Here is a 21,544-nt window from a genome sequence, read left to right on the forward strand (position 1 = left end):
TATAACAGATCTGCTATATTGTACCCCTCCCTCACGTTTGTCAGAATAATAAGATGTCTAAAAATCTCTTTTTCATATTTATGACTGTATGTTTTGAAACCCACTAAGTTTAATAATCGAAGAGAGAATTTTTATTCTCAGAGTCTGTTAGTAGTCAATAGTTCAATGGTGAAGAGTAAGATTTCACAGTCTCTTGTCCATCTGAGGCTGACTGTTGTTAGGGACAGTGTTACACTACCCAGGCACCAATAACTGCAGGTGCTGTGAGTTCATAATTGCAGAGATTGTGTCACTTTTTTTTTTTATAAGACAAAATTTAATGAAAACTGGTCAGGGGGTATATATAATCCATGGTGCTAGCCATATGCAACTGTTACAGAAATGTAAACCAGTGGATGGTGAAGAAAATGTTACATATTGTCATCATCTGATTCATCTTCTTCCTTCAAAGATTCCTTGGCATATTTCTCTGCTTCCTCTCTTATGTCTTTGGGAACAATTTCATGTCTTCCTTTAGTTAATTCACCAACCCAGCTGAGCTCAAGTTCAAAAGCTTTATCCTTAACTTCATCATGTACTATGTAAATTATTTTTGCAACTTCTTTAACTACATCACGGCAAGTCATTTCCTTCATCTGAAGCTTTTCTATTTCTGTCTTTGCGGCTTGCCTGGCTTTGCCAATGGCACAGCCCCAGTAACCATATGAAACACCTGATGGGTCGATCATATAGAGCTGTGCACCATCATTCGCACTGTAAGACCCCAACATGAAACTGCAGCCAAAAGGTCTGACAGCACTGTAGAGTGTATAAGCGTGTACATACATGGCCACTCTGTCTGCGAGATGTTTTAGAGGAATATTATAGCCAAAGTTAGACCTAAAGTTGGATGCTTCTTCTCTTGCTATGTCTGCTAGCGAACGAGCATCTGCCAACAAACCTGCGACTGCCATTCCAACATGCCGATCAACATTAAAAAGACGTTTATTGGAGCCTTCTTCATAAAGTTTAGAAAGGACTAGTTTTTCTACCCCAAACACAACACCGTCTTTACATCTGATCCCAATAGCTGTACTACTGTTTTCCACAGCCTTCATGGCATATTCAACTTGGAAAACTCTTCCATCAGGAGAGAATGTAGAGGCTGACAAGTCATACCCAGTGCCAATGGAGCTCATGGTGCTGACCCGGCAGGCCGCGGAACACTTCCAGGCCTCGAGCGCCGCTCCTACGCCGCAAAGTGCGATTGTGTCACTTTTTAAAGATGATATTCACGTCCCTTCTCCATATCTTTTCACCCTTACATTCTTTCAGCACCTTCTTCCTCAAGAAGATACTCTTAGTCCTATGGGATTATAAAAATCTTCTCTATGGCTGAGTCCTTAACTCTCACTTTTTCTTAGTATCAGTGATATTTATGAGTCTTTGCATCCACCACCATTCATTACAGAGACTTTTCTGATTAAGGCTGAGAGTAACTTTTGTAGATGAGCACAAGCATAAATATTCAGAACATAATTTGCTGTTATGCCCATTTAGTGAAGCAAGAGTAGTAAGTTCTATACAAGGGCTTATGTCTTCCTCATGGATAATTTTGGTTTTGAGTTTTTACAGTAGTAGTAGTAGTAGTAGTAGTAGTAGTAGTAGTAGTAGTATTTTACTAAGTTTGCAATACTAGGTATGGATCCCCTCAAATGGGGCCAAGCAATAATCCAATCAAGGATGAGTGTTTTATCCCCTCCCTATAACGGTTGTGGCACTGGTGACTGTGAGCACATCTTGCTTAATAAGTAGGTATTACAGTTCATAGGGTTCACAGCTGATTCAGACTGTTGATACCTTTTGTGCCCTAGTAATCTGTGTAGTACATTCTGGAACTATGAAAGCTATCTGGTTGTGAAGCTCAATGTTGGGAGTCCCATGTGTTTTCATCCATTTCAAACTCAACTTTAGACTATGTTCTATGGTATGGTAATATGATCTGGATAGAACCCAATGCATGTGAAAATATTCCTTCTTTTTAATCAAATAGCACAATAGGCAACATTGCTGGCTGACTGGGTATGAATTTGTAGATAGTATACTCTAGAAAATCATTATAAAGGGTTATAGAGCACAAAGTGTTCACATGACCTGCTCCTTGAAATATGGGTCTTTGAAGGTAATTGGCTCTTGTGACATTACGGGGGGTGGAGGGAGGGTAGGTTGTTGTGGGGAAAGACAGAACCAGGGATAATTGAGTTGTAGAAAATGGCTGCTGAGAATAGCATGCAGATGGCTGCTGCAAATGTATACTGAATAAAGGATCTTACCAGGAATTAGAGCCATATATTTCACCCAGTATCTCTATTCAATTCCAATATTAGATTCTATGAAGGACAAGAGAAATTGGGAAATGGTATCTTTGAACCCAGGATTTGTCTTTTTTATACAATGACAAAATGAAATACGTTTGAAATTGCTTTGAAATTCATAGTTTACACTCACTTTCATAATTGACTTTGATTCTCAGATGCTGGGAAGTTGCTCTCCTATAATGTGCAAAAAAGGAATAATGAAAAATACAGAAAATATTCAGAATTAATTTTAATGAAGGGCTCTAACTGGGGAAACTATAAAATTATTCTTTTTTTTTTAGGGGTTGTAAGCACAGACCAGGGTCATCACCAAACTTTATTAAGCATTTTCTTCCACCTCTGTTATTTTTTTTTTCAAATTTGTATTTCTTTTTTTTTTTAATTTATTTTTTTTAATTTTTTTTATTATTCGATATAATTTATTTACATTTCAAATGATTTCCCCTTTTCTAGCCCCCCCACTCCCCGAAAGTCCCGCAAGCCCCCTTCTCTTCCCCTGTCCTCCCACCCACCCCTTCCCACTTCCCCGTTCTGGTTTTGCTGAATACTGTTTCACTGAGTCTTTCCAGAACCAGGGGCCACTCCTCCTTTCTTCTTGTACCTCATTTGATGTGTGGATTATGTTTTGGGTATTCCAGTTTTCTAGGTTAATAACCACTTATTAGTGAGTGCATACCATGATTCACCTTTTGAGTCTGGGTTACCTCACTTAGTATGATATTCTCTAGCTCCATCCATTTGCCTAAGAATTTCATGAATTCATTGTTTCTAATGGCTGAATAGTACTCCATTGTGTAGATATACCACATTTTTTGCATCCACTCTTCTGTCGAGGGATACCTGGGTTCTTTCCAGCATCTGGCAATTACAAATAGGGCTGCTATGAACATAGTAGAACATGTATCCTTATTACATGGTGGGGAGTCTTCTGGGTATATGCCCAGGAGTGGTATAGCAGGATCTTCTGGAAGTAAGGTGCCCAGTTTTCGGAGGAACCGCCAGACTGATTTCCAGAGTGGTTGTACCAATTTGCAACCCCACCAGCAGTGGAGGAGTGTTCCTCTTTCTCCACACCCTCTCCAACACTTGCTGTCTCCTGAATTTTTAATCTTAGCCATTCTGACTGGTGTTATTTTTTTATTCGATATTTTTTATTTACATTTCAAATGATTTTCCCTTTTCTGGCTCCCCACTCCCAAAAGTCCCATAAGCCCTCTTTCCTCCCCCTATTCCCTCATCCACCCCTTCCCACTTCCCTGCTCTGGTATTCCCCTATACTGCTGCGCTGAGTCTTTCCAGAACCAGGGGCCACTCCTCTGTTCCTCTTGGACATCATTTAATATGTGGATTATGTCTTGTGTACTCCACTTTTCTAGGCTAATATCCACTTATCAGTGAGTGCATACCATGATTGATCTTTTGAGACTAAAATTATTCTTGTAATAGTATGTTCCCATAATCAAAAACTTTATCAGCTATATACTAGTTGCTACCTATCTGACAGGTAAACAAATTGTGTTGCTTACTACCAGGGATATCTGTGTCAAAGTCATGCATAAAGGGGGAATTTTCTGGCTAGTATCCACTGATAAGTGAGTACATACCATGCATGTCACTTGAGGACTGAGTTACCTCACTCAGGATGCTATGTTTAAGTTCCATCCATTTGCCTGAAAAATTCATGATATCTTGTTTTTAATAGCTGAAAAGTATTCCATTATATAGATGTACCATATTTTCTTTATCAATTCTTTAATTGAAGGACATCTAGGTGGTATCCAGTTACTGGTTACTACGAATAAAGCTGCTATGAACATAGTAGAACAGTGTCTTTGGGTGGGATATGGGAACATCTTTTGAGTATATGCCCACTATTCTCCACAGATCTAAAGAAGCTAAACAGGAAGTAAGGAACGTTCAAGAGAGAAATCTTTTTTTTTTTTTTTTACTTTTTTTTTTTTTACTTTTTTTTATTCGATATAATTTATTTACATTTCAAATGATTTCCCCTTTTCTAGCCCCCCCCCCCACTCCCCGAAAGTCCCGTAAGCCCCCTTCTCTTCCCCTGTCCTCCCTCCCACCCCTTCCCAGTTCCCTGTTTTGGTTTTGCCGAATACTGTTTCACTGAGTCTTTCCAGAACCAGGGACCACTCCTCCTTTCTTCATGTATCTCATTTGATGTGTGGATTATGTTTTCGGTATTCCAGTTTTCTAGGTTAATAACCACTTATTAGTGAGTGCATACCATGATTCACCTTTTGAGTCTGGGTTACCTCACTTAGTATGATGTTCTCTAGCTCCATCCATTTGCCTAAGAATTTCATGAATTCATTGTTTCTAATGGCTGAATAGTACTCCATTGTGTAGATATACCACATTTTTTGCATCCACTCTTCTGTTGAGGGATACCTGGGTTCTTTCCAGCATCTGGCAATTATAAATGGGGCTGCTATGAACATAGTAGAGCATGTATCCTTATTACATGGTGGGGAATCCTTTGGGTATATGCCCAGGAGTGGTATAGCAGGATCTTCTGGAAGTGAGGTGCCCAGTTTTCAGAGGAGCCGCCAGACTGATTTCCAGAGTGGTTGTACCAATTTGCAACCCCACCAGCAATGGAGAAGTGTTCCCCTTTCTCCACACCCTCTCCAACACCTGCTGTCTCCTGAATTTTTAATCTTAGCCATTCTGACTGGTGTAAGATGAAATCTTAGGGTTGTTTTGATTTGCATTTCCCTAATGACTAATGAAGTTGAGCATTTTTTAAGATGCTTCTCCGCCATCCGAAGTTCTTCAGGTGAGAATTCTTTGTTTAACTCTGTACCCCATTTTTTAATAGGGTTGTTCGGTTTTCTGGAGTCTAATTTCTTGAGTTCTTTGTATATATTGGATATTAGCCCTCTATCTGATGTAGGATTGGTGAAGATCTTTTCCCAATTTGTTGGTTGCCGATCTGTCCTCTTGATGGTGTCCTTTGCCTTACAGAAACTCTGTAACTCAAGAGAGAAATCTTGAATCTCACTTAGAAAGGGGGATAAACTAGTCATAAGGGGCAGATGGAAGGAGGTAACTGAGAGAGGGACTTCAGTATCAGGTAAGGGAAAGAGAGGAGAGATGGCATATGGCCATGAAAATGAGTAGAAATCTGCAATTCACTGGGGCAAGGAAATGGAGGGCAACTCCAGAACAAGACAGAGACCTGGAGTAAGGGAGGTACCCAAGAATCAATGGGGGTGGCCTTAAATGTGACTCACAACATTGGAGATATAGAATCAGAAAAGACCACCTCTTATAGCCAGGCAGGAACTCCAGTTGAAATAGAGACAACAATCCACTCACAAATCTTTCAACAGCAAATTTCTACTGTCTACTAGAAATGTAGGCACAGAGGGTGGAACAGAAACTGAGGGAATGGCCATCCAATAACACTGCCAACTTGAGACCCATCCCATAGGAAGCACCAATCTCTAACATTATTAATACTCTATTATGCTTTCAAACAGGAGCAAGTTGTCCTCTGAGAAGCTCCACCTAGAAGCTGACGCAGACAGATACAGAAACGCACAGCCAAACCATGAATAGAGCTTGGGTTCTCTTATGGAAGAGTAGGAGGAAGAATTGAGGGCCCTGAAGTACATAGGAACTCAATAGGAAGACCAACAGAGTTCTTGCTAGAAAGATGGCTCAGCAGTTAAGAGCACTGACTATTCTTCCAAAGGCCCTGAGTTCAATTTCCAACAACCACATGGTGGCTAACAACCATATGCAATGGGACCCGATGCCCTCTACTGGTGTCTCTGAAGAGAGCAATAGTGTACTCACATACATAAAATAAATAAATCAAAAAAAAAAAAAAAAAAAAGACCAACAGAATCAACTAACCTGAGCCCTTGGGGCTTTCTGAGGCTGAAACCACAAACCAAAAAATATATGGAGGATGGGCCTAGGCCTCCCTGCACATATATAACAGATGTGGGTCCTAAACAACTGAAACAGGGACTATCCCAAAAGCTGTTGCCTGTACAAGGGATATGTTCTACTAGATGTGCTGCTTTATCTGGCCTCACTAGAAAAGGAAACACTTAGACTTGAAAAGACTTAAAGTGCCAGGGTTGGAGGATACCCAGGGAGGCTCCACCTACTCAGAGGAGAAGAAAAGGGGAGACAGAGGAAGGATTCTGGGAGGGGTGACCAGAAGGGGACAGCGAGCAGGTGGAAAGTGAATAAGTTTTAAAAAAAAAAAAAGAAGAAGAAGAGGAATTAAATTAAATTTTAAGTTAATAAAAAAGGAACTTTCATAATGAATACAGCTAAAAGGAAGGCGATAGGATAGATGCAAAGAGGAAATAAAGACTGGAGAGTCTATATTAATTTTTAATAGACACTTAGCATATTATAATATAGTAATAACAAAGCAATGACAAATTCTGCAGTTTTGCTAAGGAAGGAAATATGTGAGATGGACAAAATTACATTGTCCATAACTGACAGAACCTGTTTGAACCTGAAACAGAATCCAAACTCCTTGTGATTTATAGAAGAAAAGAGTTCATTTGTTAAATGCTGTGAATGAAGATGCTACATAACTTAGACTTAGAGGGAACGTAGATGAAAAGGAGAATACATGGTAAGTTAGGAGATTTGTGTGTTTCTGAAAACATGAGGTGATAACACATGGGAATTAAAAATGGCTTGAACCCCAGCCTATTATTTGAGATATTAAGTTTTAATGTTTTAATTCTGGACTAAATATGGAATCACAGGAAGATGCAAAAGTAGCAAAGACCAGTCTTATCCAGCTTTAACTTAGATGGCTTACAGATACATAGTATACCACGATAGTATAATATGAAAACCAGGAAGCTAGAATTAGCAAAAGAGTGTGTTTATGGACTTACATGTGATATTTTTACATGTATAGATGAGTGATCTGAACTTACATTGAAGTATACTATCCCAGGGGAAAAAAAAGTGTATGCCAAGTATCTGACATGAGATATGATAAGAACAACATATGATCCAAGAAAATTTGTAGTAAATGTGTTCTTTACTTTTATTACTGAAATATAAAGGTACATTTCATATTACTGTGTAGCACCATATATTCTGTAAGAGTAAGTTGCAGCTTTGAAGGGCCAGATTTTGAACAGCATCTACAGTTGGATTTAATAACAAATTTATGTGTCTAGTTAGGGAGGGCATGTTTTCTCACTCAAAAGTATCTTGGCAACTGATCTATTTTTACCTAGAGAGGAAAAGAGGAGCTAAGGGGTATTTAAAAAGACAGAGTCCCAACTGTTAGGAATTATGAGTCTGTGTCCATGTTTAATGGCTTCCTGGACAGCTGCCTCTCCCACCGGAGCAGCTCTGAAGTGCCACAGCACACACACAGTCTCTCCAGATGCCTGCTCTGCATTGCCTTGGCTATTGTGTATGTTGCATGTGTGGTGGTGGTGTGTGGGAGGGGGGGTTCCAGAAAGCCAAGCCTATCGTCTATAGCCTTGCCAATAAATGTTTGTCAAAGGAAAGAATGCCATGGGGAGACAAGTTTGATACCTGCATCAGGGACTCTATACAATTTATTTCAGTTATTTTGCATAAACAGTCTCTGAATACTACTGCAGTAGCACAGTGTGTGTACTGGAGATTAATTTTGGCTCAGAAAAACAATCATCATTTGTGGTTCACTAGCTGTTCCCTTAGCCTCTGTACAGCTCAGATTTTTCTTTATTTTTTAAATTTATTCTTTTCTTATACATTATAGTCTTTCCTCCCTGTCTCCCAATTCCATCAACTCATACATTCTTTCTCTCCATCTACCTCTCCGTCTACCTCTCCCTCTTTCTCTATCTCTAACTCTTGTTCTGCCCACCATTCACTCCTCCTCCTTTCTCTTGAGAAAAGAGCAGTCCTGCCATGAATATAAACCAAACATGGCATATCAAGTTGTCACAAGACTAGTCACAAACTAGACCAAGGCTAAACTAAGTATCCCAGAAGGAGGAATAGGGTCCCTGAAGTAGGCAAAAGAATCAGGACAGCCCCCACTCCTACTGTTAGGAATCCTACAAGAAGACCAAGCTACACAACTGTAACATATAAGCAGAAGTCAGATCCATGCAGGTTTCTTGATTGTCAGTTCAGTTTTTGTAATCTATGAAGCCAGACTAGTCGACTCTGAGTTTTCTTTTGGTGCCATTGGCTCTTCTAGCTCCTTCTTCCCCCTCCTCTGCAGGATTTCCCACCTCTGCTAATATTTGGCTGTGGTCTCTCCTACTCTTTCTAACATTAGTTGGATGAAGGCAAGAGTCTATCAGGTCCTGGGATCTAGTCACTGCTCCCATTGGCTTCATTACACATTCATATAAGTATTGCCATAATACTCAGAGGTGGTAGGGAATATTCTTTTCCAGATAGTGCAAGCCCAGACTCAGAACTTACACATAAAGTTGAACTCTCTAGGTAGAAATCCCTGCTCAATATACTCTTTATTTAATAGTTGAAGCCCAAAAGCTCAGAATATCCAAGATACATTTCATAGACCACATGAAGCTCAAGAATAAGGAAGACCAAAGTGTGAATACTTTGATCCTTCTTAGAAGGTGGATCAAAATACCCATGGCTCACAGCCTACCAATAGACTGAGCATAGAGTCCCCAATGGAAGAGCTAGAGAAAGGACCCAAGGAGCTGAAGAGGTTTGCAGCACCATAGGAGGAAAAATAATATGTACCAACAAGTACCCCTAGAGTTCCCAGTGACTAAACCACCAGCCAGAGTACAACATGGAGGAACTCATGGCTCCAGCTACACATGTAGCAGAGGATGGCCTTTTTAGACACCAATGAGAGAGGCCATTGGTCATGTGGAGGCTCAAAGCTCCAGTATAGCAGAATGCCAGGTCAGGAAAGTGAGGGGAGGGGTTGATAAGTTGGGAAAAGGGGCTTTTGTAGGGATAATGAGGAAAGGGGATAAAATCTGAAATGTAAATAAAGCAATATCTAATGAAAAAATTAAAACAAGGAAAAAATATACTCCTTATTTTACTGAAGGATTGTCATATAATAGCCCTATGTCCTATTGTTATAATTAAACTAGGGGTGATGGTTATGATAAGATTACCTGTCTCATAGGAATATTGTGAAGATTAGATTTGAAAGCATACAGGGCTCTGAGTACATTTCAGAGAACAGAAATTCAACAAGTGTTTGTTCTTTTATCTCCACTGATTAGACGAGGAGATAGATTCTGGGGAGTTGACGAGGTTGCACAACTTTTAAATAGACAAGCTGAAATTTAACCCAGGCAAACTGATTCTCCCAGCTTGTGCTCAGAACCTCTATACTGACCATCTAAATAAGGCTTAATTGTGAAACCCATAAGCCACAAAGGAGCTGGCATCAAGCCATCTAAATCCACAGGCTGGGGAGTGACAGAGATGACAGGGTCTCACAGAACATCCAAGTGGGCTGGTGTGAAAGGGAGATGCAATTGTGTTGGAAGATTGCCCTCACACTCTCCAAACAGGGTGGAGGCATTCTGATTTAAACCCTTTCCAGTCTTGGATATTGAGTTGCAGCTAAGGTCAAGAGCTGGGATATGGGAATCCCTCATTCGCTGTTTGAAGCCTGGGCTAACTGGAGTTTTTAAAGGAAGCAATAATTGCATGGTGCCTTCTTTTTTTTCTTTCTCTCTCTCTTGAGTTTAGTAGACTGAACTGGAGGACAGGTTGTGCTGAGACCCAGTAGAGAACAGAAGTTGGACACTCAGGCTGGTACAAGTTGTAGAACTGAGAGTGGAACACATTATCCACATCCTAAGACTGAGAGTGGTTAGGCTGCCCTGCAACAATATCTTGCTTAGATGTTGAAACCAAAAACCTGAGGTAAGCACAAGCCCCACAGTGCACTGCCAGGTACTCACCTAATGGTTATCTCATGGATTCATTTAGCCACAGCTGTGCCTGAGTTTTGACAATGGAGTGTTGATGATAAATAAAAGCTATGACTCTATTTTATAAGAGCACACACTCCCCAGCCACCCCCTTCCTTGTTATTTTTTATTATGTGCATAGACCTGAGCCAAGCTTTTCTGGGCTCCAGGACTTTCTTGTTTTGCTCTTTTTTTAAAAGACTCCCTTAAAACTGGCATGGTGAATATTGCATGACAGGAGTGATTCAGAAGCAATCTGTAAAGCTTCTACATGGGGGGCCTAGCCAGGCTTAAATAAAAACCAGAATTGCAAACCCTGGGGGAGCCTAAAGTTTGAGAACAAGCTTTGCAATGGGGAAGATTGCCAGGAACACCCCTTATTGTTAGAAGAAGTTCAGGATGCTTAATTAGGCATTCCAGGTTGCTGTGTTTTCTGCTAGGCTTCTAGGAAGCAGTGTATATGGCAAGCGGCTCCTTGATTTGATGTTTCCTTATTGTGATTTTGTTTTAAGTCCAAAATTGGACTCTGATAGGAGCCTTTATGAAAGCCCTTTTACCTAAAGTGGTGCCCATTGTTCTTCTCTTGGGTGGTGCGTGTGCCCTTCACCATCAACCGTGACCATCGCCATCACCCTCTTAATAACTCCTAGGCTTGATCAAGTTCATTCGGATCCTCAGGGCTGAAAAAAAATTTTTTTACAGTTTCTGGAATTCTAGCCCCAACATAGAGTTCATATGAACTCTATGTTGGGGCTAGAATTCCAGAAAAAGTTCACTTCTTGCCTCTGGCCCACGAAACAGCCTTGAACCTGAGAGAGGTTTGCTCCTATTCAAGTAGGAGTAAAGGATTTTATAGATTACTGCATTCACTTGACTAAAAGGATCTTATAATTTCTCCTGATTACCAAATAACAGTCAATATCTTGGAGATGCTTAGCTTCTAAAATATCTGGACAGGTACTTAGGGAAGAGCAAGGGTCAGTCCTTTCTCTCTGTTGCTCATGGTTCCCTCTCTACTTTGTCACCTCACTTTTCCTTTTCCCTGACTTCCTTCGCTAGCTCTCCTGTTCTGCAATGGCAATTATAAATACCACTAACACTTGTCATTGACATGCACAGCATTGCCTGAACACGATCAGGACCAGGTACAGATTTATTGCCGATCAACTCCCAAACCATCTATTTTCCCGTAGGCATTTTTTTACTGTGCTTGCTGGATGAGTAAGGTGTGCTAGTAGAGGGTTTCTTCAGCTGGGCAGGAAGAAGAGTTGCTTCCTGGTTGTGCTTTTTTTTTTTTCAGCAAGAATCATACACCATATGTTTCAAAGCTAAATATCTTCAGTGAGCATTTTATGCAGTGCCCAACCCTAATAACCTTAATCAGCACTGCTCTGCTACAAAGCATGTGGTTCCCTCGACCAGTTCCCAGGATCCTGGACTTGACCTCCAGCTATACTCATGGTTGAATTGAGCAACTCCTCCTGCAGTGCACTTCAGATGGCATTGTGTGTAAGACAGCTTCCATGGGAGTATGCTTCCCTATAAGTTGCTTTTGGGAGCACTTTGGACAAAGAGGACTATTCGGGGAATAGAATATTTAGAATGGTGGTTGTTATCCATCACTGTGGCAAACTGTAGAGGATAATAAAGATTAATTTACATTTTCTACGGCTTCCATCCATTGCTGCTTCATCATTGCTTTGGATCTATACCATTACTATTATTGCATCATCATTATTATTGTATCATTATTATTGTAGTATGTGATAAAGTAAACTGCTCCCCTCTTGGAAACCAGGAAGCAAAACCAAAGGGAAAAAAAGGGGCCAGAGATCCAATGACCTAAATTCTCATGCTTGTCACAAGATCTAAAGTTTCCACAAGTATCCAGTAGCAGCAGGATCTTCAACACCTCTAACTTCTTTCTCTCAATAGCTTCATCCAATATTGCACAGCAAATTGCTTATTCTGTTTTTGTATTCTTAATGAAAATGAGACTTTGAGATGTAAGTGTGTAGTTATAAATCAACAACATAAAGGATTCATACAATGGGATTATAAATTGACTGAGAAGGTAAGCACATATACATGGAATACAATAGAGAACTAATCAGACACATGTGCACATGCACACACACACACACACACACACACACACACACCAAGTATACCAGGGTTACCTAAGCAGGATTGAAGGATTGTGTCAAACTTGCCTTGCTGTTCCTAGTACTGTTAAGACAGTTTTACAAAATGTAATTAGTAAGAGAATGGAAGTAAAGAGGTCAACAACCTGGGCTCTGTTAGAATAACCACTGTGTAAATCTCCAATTATCTTATATGAAAAAATGAATATAAAAAGTTTTGATTCCTGAAAAGAAATGTTTTGTGAATAGCAGGTGGGGCTTACTCTAATCATGTTGCCATTAACTCTAGATATGTATTATTCTCTAATATTAACATATTATGGGTCAACTTGTCCACAGTAGAATGGTTTATCTTGCTTGGGGGAAAATGATCTTTTTTGTTTTCTTGTCTGAAAGAGACAGAGAGAGAGAGAGAGAGAGAGAGAGAGAGAGAGAGAGAGAGACTAATTGATTACTCTTGTTTTACAAAGGATTATTTTTGACTTAGTATGAATATGTGTGTTCAGATGTAATGTGTTGCAACTCCAAGCTATCCTTACTTGTACCTACCTAATGTGGTAAGATTACTAACTTTTCCTTAAGAAACATAAATTCAAGTCCAAGTCATAGTCCTATTTGCTATGTCCATCATCATCAGTATTAATTATTATTACTATTACCTTGTTGTTGTGGTGGTGGTGGTGGTGGTGGTTCACATTTAGTGTTTTAATGATCATCAGTACAGTCTTCTGAAATTCAACAGGATTCAGGGACAAAGAGAGACAATAAATAGCAGGCAGTATCTCAGTCCCCTCTGGCATTTAAACTACTGATTCTAGAGTTTATTGAAAACACAAATGTTCTATCAAGAGGACACAAAGTCCTCTACTATGGTTTTGAAGGAAAACGGAGGGCATCCTGCGAATTTCTACCAAGCTTTATTGCACACATCCTCTGCCCCAGATTTCCCATAAAAGCATCTACTAAGCATTGTAGTGAAGCACTCCTGCAGACTTTAAGTTTATCAAAGGTGTGCATGTAAGAGATCAGGTGCTATAGAAAGTTAGGAAATACCAGGCATGTTGCCTTTGGGAGGCACCAAAGCTTGGTATCATGATAGAATCTCCTGAGAAAGAAAAGTAGAGAAAAATAAGGGCTGTGAAGCAATTCAGGAAGCAATGAAACGGGCCTTAGAGTTATGAATTTTCCAGTGTTTGGGGAAATCCACTCTTGCCAGGGACAGCATGAGAAATCTTGTAAAAGGACAATTTGCTAATGAAGGAAAGGAAATTCTGCCTGAGAATGGAAGGAAAAAATCTGAAGAAAAAGAGTATTTCCCATGTGGGGTTGGATTCAAGATCTCTTGCAACAGTGACCAAAATGGCCACTAGGTTGTAGGAAAGACAGGTTCCTGAGCCCTGAGCAAGGTATTTTGACTAACTTTCCCAACAGAAAAACCTAACATTTAAATGAGCACAGTGCAGAACAAGTTGTAGGAAAGACAGGTTCTTGAGCCCTGAGCAAGGTATTTTGACTAACTTTCCCAATAGAACACCTAAAATTTAAATGAGCACAGTGCAGAAGATGACTTGCCTACTTCTCTGCCTTAGGATACAATTACTCATCCCTCCTGCTGCCAAGTGTTGACTACTGTTTTGAATGACAATTGACTTTCTCCCCTGGAATTTCCCTGGTCTGTAGGGAAATACCTACTGCTGAATCTTTTCCTCTGCCCCTATAATAGCCCTATCAGAACTTTCATGTAATTACTAGTTGATATAGTCTATGGAATGACAGAGACACAGTCTCTTTGTCTGAACTGAAGTCAATCAGCAGGACTTTTACAGCTCCAGAAACCATGGACAATAGACTAAGGCCTCCATTCTAGATTAGTCTTCCTGTAGCTTTTTTTTCCTCTACCTATATTTGCCTCCTTTCACTAATTTATAGGTGTTTTCATGGATCCACTTTGCTTTACACTATCTGGAAAAACAAAAGTAAATTATATATCAAGGTATGTGTGCAGGAACATATATAAGATATATGATATGTGGTAAATATTCAGAATTGACTTAGGGTTTATTTATGGTCCTTAGGAATAACCAACAATAGTAAAGCCCTTCATCCAGGATCGTGTAGTGTAAGCCTCCTGAGTTCTCACTCATATCGGTATTGTCTGGATATTAAAGGAGAGGAAATAAAGCCCAAGTGGAAGGGTCATTCCAAGGAGACAAGCTTACTGTAGATGTGACAGTGGAGTGACAGTCACAAAACAAGAACAAACAAGCAAAGCAAGCAACCAGCCTAAGGGAAGTGAGAGCATAGTATCAAGGAACGTAAGGGTATGCTTAGCCAAAACAGGGATTCTAAGGGTGTGTCTTGCACATAAAGATGAGTTGCAGTCATGCTGGGCAAATGGAAATGTATACAGTACCCCTTCACCCATCCATGTTGGAGGCATTGAGGCAGAAGCTTCCAGAACTTGGAGTGCTCTAAAGTATCTCATGGAATATGTGGCCACAATGACACTACTCCAGATTTGTTCATGTTGACTTGTGTAATGTGAGGGAATGACTCATTGATTAGGGTCTGTGATTGACACTCTGTCCATCTCCTCTTCTACATTCTGGGCTCCTTGGTAACATATGAAAGAGGGGGACCCTGCTTCATAACTATGCTTTCTTATAAGGTATATGTAACTCACATGTTATATATTATACTAAATCAAGCTATCTTCTTCAGTGTGCAGTACACTGATACTCTTCATGTCAGGTAATTCTTTGTTTCCTCTAGCATGAACTCCAATGAAATTCAATAATGTATTAAGTTCTAGAAACAGAATGAAAGAGACATTTATGGACCACTGTACTGTGCCAGACATTCAAAAGAGGCAAAACTAATTGCAGGCTAAAATGATCACAAGACATCTGCTACACAAAATAATCCTTTTTTTCATAAAATAATCATATTTGGAAATCATGGTAAGTAGCTAATAAAAAATACCTCCTCGTTCCAGACCAAGTCAGTGTTGGAACTAACTTTGAGCCTTCTTGTTCTCATTCATTAGCAACTGTTTTCAAACCTTAATGAGGTTTCTAACTGAAGCTTCCCATTAGCCAATTGAGGAGTTTTAAACACCTCCAAATAGCTTTGTTGTTCTTTGCAAATCAAAATATTGCGGCACTAATTGTCCTTCATGTATTTGAAAAGTCCTAAAGGCACTTAAGCTAGAAGATAATCGGATAAGATATTTGAAGCCTTATAAGGATAATTAACGAAAATCTCATGATTGAATTGGTATCTATTTACTAACGTGCACTCTAAAGTTAAATCTCCCTTCAGTCTACCAATTTATTTTAAGTAGAAAAACATGAACTAATTTACTTTATCAGTGGGTTCAGAGTGAAAGACTTGGTCTGTTATCTGTTCCCATTCACAAGGGTAGAGGGAAGAAAGAGTTATTGCTGAGAAGGCCCATGTTTATCTGACTCCGGAAACTTAGCAGTTACATCAACTCTAGAGAAATAATTCAACTTTTATATGTGAATTCTTACCCAGTGGTAATTCTTCGGGCTACTCCTTATCTTGTCTATGAAGGAAATGACTCAAGCATGAGGAGGGAAGATGGGAAGTAGCTACAGCATCATTGGATTTGCCCTTTGCCAGATAAAGTCATCCCCATGGAGACACTTTCTTAAACAGCCTCATCCAGACTGGGCTTCTCTCCATACGGTGAGATATCATCTCTATATGCCCAGAAGTAATTGTGAACAATTTGGAAAGTGGCCACCTGCTGGGATTACAGCAACTTCAGCAGCCTCAGTCAGTCAACATCCGGGAAGGTCACTGGAAGTTCTCAGCTTCCTTTGTGCTCCTTGATTTCTGTGTGTCCTCTGCCAAAACTTTACTTAGGGAAAGTTACAGATAGATCCCAACCCAATACCTACATCCTTGGTTATATGGAGCTAGACTTCTGTCAACTGGGTCCAGATGTTTGAAAAGTAGTAACTTCAGTATATACAGAAGTAGTTTTTCCCTTCCTAGGATTATATGACACATATTTAGGAAGGATGTTGTCTAGATAACAAAGATTGATTGGGAGCTTAAATCCATATTCCCCCGTGGTTGATAAAAAACATTCTAAAGGGACAAAGCTCTAGTTTAAGAGTCTGCTCAAAATCAAGCCATATATTTTTAAAAATTTTGTTTGGGTCTGCTATGGAATGGTTCTTAATTCATGACAACAAACAGCATGGAGAAGAAACAACCTTCTTTTCTGTCATTAAAAGAATTAGTGAGTTTAAATTTAGTTTCCTATGTGGTCTGTTTTTGACTTCAGTGTTGGTCACTCAGGTCTAAAGTTAACTATCCTCAAAATTACTTCTGACTATATATAGACAGTATCACATTGTGTAAACAGAAGGGCAGGCTGGACATCATCTGATCAAGAAAAGTCACCACATTTACAAGAAGTAAAAAATTGGTCAATATGAAGAAAACAACTCACTTTGGGGCTCCCAGCCCCCATGGATAGATCTACAATAAAAGACATGACAGAAGTAGGCCTGGAAAGATTTATAAGAGCCAGAGTCCTGTGGCATCTGCTATGGGGTTGTGTATCCTGGAAAGGACAAGGAAGCTTCTGCCATGATGTTTCAACACTATGAATGTCTAAACAAGACCTAATCAAAGATAACAGCAATAGACATACTAATGTGGAAAAGGAGAAAACTCATGGGACCTCAGTCCTAGACAAAGGATTACAGGTAACTGAGGAAGCTTTGGGATGGGAGTAGTCTTCCCCTGTAGAGAGTCCCTCTAATTATATATATAATACCAAATGATCCCCTGTGAAATCAATTCTGAAGAGACTGTATGTTGTGAGTGTGTGTGTGTGAGAGAGAGAGGGGGCGAAGGGAGGGAGGGAGGGAGAGAGAGAGAGGGAGAGAGAGAGAGACCAGGAACTTGAAAGAAAATGAAGCAACAGAAAGAATTGGGGTAGAAAACAGAGGGGTAAGGGTTGGAAGGGTCAGAGGAAGGAAAAAGAATAGAGAAAAATGATGTAACCATATTATTAAAAATTTTTTTTGAAACTTTTTAAAGGGCTTATGGGAATAGCATTATCTGGGAAAGGGGAAATCCAATGATGCTATAGGTATTTTCCTACTAGATTTATACAAAGCTGATGATATTTGGCGTTATACCATGTTATGTGAATTCAGCCACATTTGTTAGCACATTCTGTGTGCCTAGCACATTCCTTGGCTCTGAGATATAGAGTATGCCTCTGCTTTCTGATTTTTACACCTGGTGTGCTAAAGGAGTCACCAATCAAGTAAATAAATATATATTCTACTCTCTGACTATGATAAATGCAGTTTAATAATGTAACAGAATGTGATAGTAGGCAATGGAGGGGATTAGAGGATCCCACTCCATAGCACGGCCAGGAAAGGACTCTTAGGAGGTGATCTGTATGACAAGAAGAAATCAGCCATGGTAACTTCTTGGAGAAGAGTGCTTTGGGCAAAGTAAATAGTAACTGTTTCTAGTCCTGAGAAAGAGCAAGTTTGTCTTGGCCAAGGAACAGAAAAATATAGCCCAAGTGTGTAATAAATACAGAAAAGGTATGTTTAACAAGCAGCCATGAAAAGAGAGAGTGGCAAATGTATTGGGCCTCATGGACCGTGGGATCCTGAGCGAAATGGCACATGGAGGCCTCTAAGCAGGTGGGCTACAAGCTCTCCCATTGACTGTTTCATGAAGAATTAAAGAACAAGAGCAGGTAAGAGGCAGAAGACTCTGACACTGAGCACACTGTGCTAAGAGCCTGGCCCAGGACAGTCATGATAAGGGTACAGAGAGGAGTACAGGAAGATGGAAGGACATACATTTCTCTACCATGGGGAAAATCTGAGAGCCATCCAATGTTCATAAATAATAGCAACAAATCAGCAGAGCTCTGAATTTGAAATGGTTTTCTTTTCAGTTTTCCCTTTTAAATATCTATAACACCCCTACACAGGTGGCTGCAGGGGCATTGTTATACTCTTCTAACTGAAACAACTGGAGTGTTGAATAAGAAGTGGACTCGATGGAGTGGAATGAGCACTCCAATCCACTGGGTGTCAGCATCATATCCTTCCTCCCAACGACCCAGTTTTTGGCTACCTCGATAGTCTTATTTTGTCAGATACAAACTTGTCAGTACTGAGTTTTATTCTGGATATCAGCACACACTGGATTCTTACACATTTAATAAGAGCCTATTAGACTTTTATTGAAGACCTAGAAAAGAGTTCAAAATCCCCAAGGAAGAAATAACCAGGACATGGTATGAAATGGATTTTGATGTCAACTTGATGACACCCGGACTTTCCATGATATATTTCTGAATGTCTTTAGAAGTGCTGGAAAAAGTTTAATTGAAAATGAAGACTGACCTAGAATGTGGGTAGTGCCATTCTTAGGACCAGGTTCTGAATGGAATAGAAAGGGTAAGTTAAGCTGATCACAAGAATTTATGTCTTTCTGCTTCATAACTGTCAATACCATGTGACCAGTTGCCTCATACACCTGAAATGATGAACTGTACCTTCAAACAGTGATGCAAACAAACAATTCCTTCCTACTTTCACAAGTTTATTCATATATATAAATGTATATATATATATATATATATATGTGTGTGTGTGTATGTATATATATATATGCAATACACCACACATACACACACACACATATATATATCACATAGGATCATTTACATATCACCTGTTCATGTTTCCTTTTGTGCTAAGATGGCAGAGGTGAGAATTTTCATGCCATACCATGAGTCCCTCAACACCAGAAATGTGGACCATCTTTCTCCATCACAAGATTGCCAATCCTTACTTTAGCATGAGCCTTTAGCAGTGAACTCTTGGAACTAGAATCAATAATATCTCTATTCCCTACTGAGACCATAATACCTGGTGAATCTGGTTTTATGATAGTTGCTGAAGAAATGAGAATTCTTAGAAACTATAAAAAGTAGAAAAATAAAAAACTTTTAAAAAATGGATGAATTTAAATGAAACCTGGGAAAATAGAACAATGTTAACCACCAAAGCCCTTAAGCCAGGAAATGCTATTAGATGCCTCAACCTACTTTTTAAAAAATGATATTTATTATCTTTTTTCTTTGTGTAAAAGCAATACAACTTTATCATCCTAGAATACAAAAAAATGTATACAGAATATAAATTAGCCATATTGCTATAACTAGATATAACCACATTTAAACACTGCTCATTACAAAATCAGACACTACTGTACAAAATGGTCATGTATATTTCAAGTGTGGCTTTCCCCAACAGTCTCACATAGTCTCTGGTTACATTGTGTTTAGTGGCTGACAGCAGTCCATTTAACTGTTATATAATGGTAACAAACCATTTAACTGTTGCCCATGTTAGTCAATTTCAATTACTTTTAGAATTTTATTTTTTATGCATAATGCAATAGTAAACAAACTTGCTTACTGCTTTGCTTCACTCTTTGATTTTATTGATATAGTTAAAAACGTCTCTAATTTAGGCAACTTTAGAGGATGCATAAAGAAAAAAACTCATAGTCAAAGATTAATTTAGTTGATATGGTTTCCCTATCTCTGTGTCTGAGATGGTTCCAAGATTTCCAAATAACACCAACTTGGGAGATTTCTATGCAGCATAAGAATCATTAGCTGACATATTATCTTACACCAGTCATATTTTTTACACACCCATCTTAAACTGCATACCATTACAGTGAGGAAAACAAAACCTTTCCCTTAGAAAAGAGAGACAGTAATCTTATCAAAAATATTTTATTTACAAAAAAATCAATTATACTATACATACTATAATGGAAATACATTGAATAATTGCTAAAATAAATACAAGGCAATTAATTCAACTTTTTATAAGAATGAGAAAATTTGACATTTGAACGTTATCAAAGCTTAACTTAGAACATAAATAGTTAAAAAGGCAAACTCAAGTTTTAGTTTCATTTATTGTCAGGGTGTGTTCGTTTCCCACTAGCTCTCCATACAGCAAGAGTCGGAGTTTTTCAGAACTTGAACGGACCTCTTTGTACTCCCAAGGTAGAATGTGCAGCTTTTCCTCAGATAGTATCTTGCTACCTTTGTGTGTGGTGTGGAAGTCTGCATAGTAAGGAAGCAGAGCGTTGACACTGTTCCTGCTTCGCCGTAAGGCATTTGTGCAGCTATTCTTTTGTTCTGAGTGTCTAACAGGCCTACCCAGCACCAGCCACAAGGCAAGATAAATCATGCGAAAAGTCAAACTGAACAACTAAGGCCCCATGATAACTGAATTAGCCATGTTTGGAGGAACTGGTACATCACTTTTTACATTGACCAGTCCTTAGTAATACTGATTACATGTTGACATCATTTTGACTTGTGCAGATTTTTAGGAAGGCCAAGTAGAGATGGAGAGATTTACCTGTATAATTGAGAAAAAAAATACCCTTCCTGAGAAGTGAAGATGACACTGGGAACATAAATGTGCCAGTTCTGAATTGTGCTGTGTATCACTTACAGTTCATCCATGTAAACATCACTAACAGGCAGGGTGAATTGGCAAACTCAGACACTAAAAAGGGGAGACACACTTATTGTGTCTATGTTAAGGTCTGCCACATTCAGGCCTCAGAATAAAACTTCTGATGTCCCAATCACACAGATAAAGTCTCACCAGCTTTCCATTTTAACTAGGCCTACCCAACCACTGCCATCATCTCTGCCGATGATGATGATCTGTCTTGGATGTTTACATTTATTCAGTACAAGGAGCCCAGTGTTTTGTTTTCCTTTTTCCAAAGACTAGGATTCCCTTTTGAAAAAAAAATATTTTTCAAACATTGCACTTTTCTACCCTTTCGGCCTCAACTTTAATGATTGGCTCTTGCACACATGTGAGTATGTATTTTTACCTACGAGTTGACAGTATCTTGGCCCTTTCTAAAAGAAATAAAATGTTAGAGTATTCAAAGTTTACATTTTTCACAGAAATAACTATTCAATTATGAAATGTAGAGAAAAAGAGAAACATTTTATTCTTTTATGAACATCAGTCAACCACGTTTC

At 39.2% G+C, this 21,544-nt stretch overlaps 1 protein-coding gene across 1 annotated transcript; it reads right to left on the reverse strand.

Annotated features, from left to right (window-relative positions):
* Positions 1-300: 300 nt before the first annotated feature.
* On the reverse strand, positions 301-1,239 carry LOC127668003 (proteasome subunit alpha type-3). Its single transcript, XM_052161428.1, has one exon. It carries the CDS (start codon positions 1,176-1,178, stop codon positions 411-413), a length of 768 nt encoding a protein of 255 aa, XP_052017388.1. The 5' UTR covers positions 1,179-1,239; the 3' UTR covers positions 301-410.
* Positions 1,240-21,544: the final 20,305 nt, after the last annotated feature.

Source organism: Apodemus sylvaticus, chromosome 17, assembly GCF_947179515.1.
Source record: "Apodemus sylvaticus chromosome 17, mApoSyl1.1, whole genome shotgun sequence".
Lineage (NCBI taxonomy): Eukaryota > Metazoa > Chordata > Mammalia > Rodentia > Muridae > Apodemus > Apodemus sylvaticus.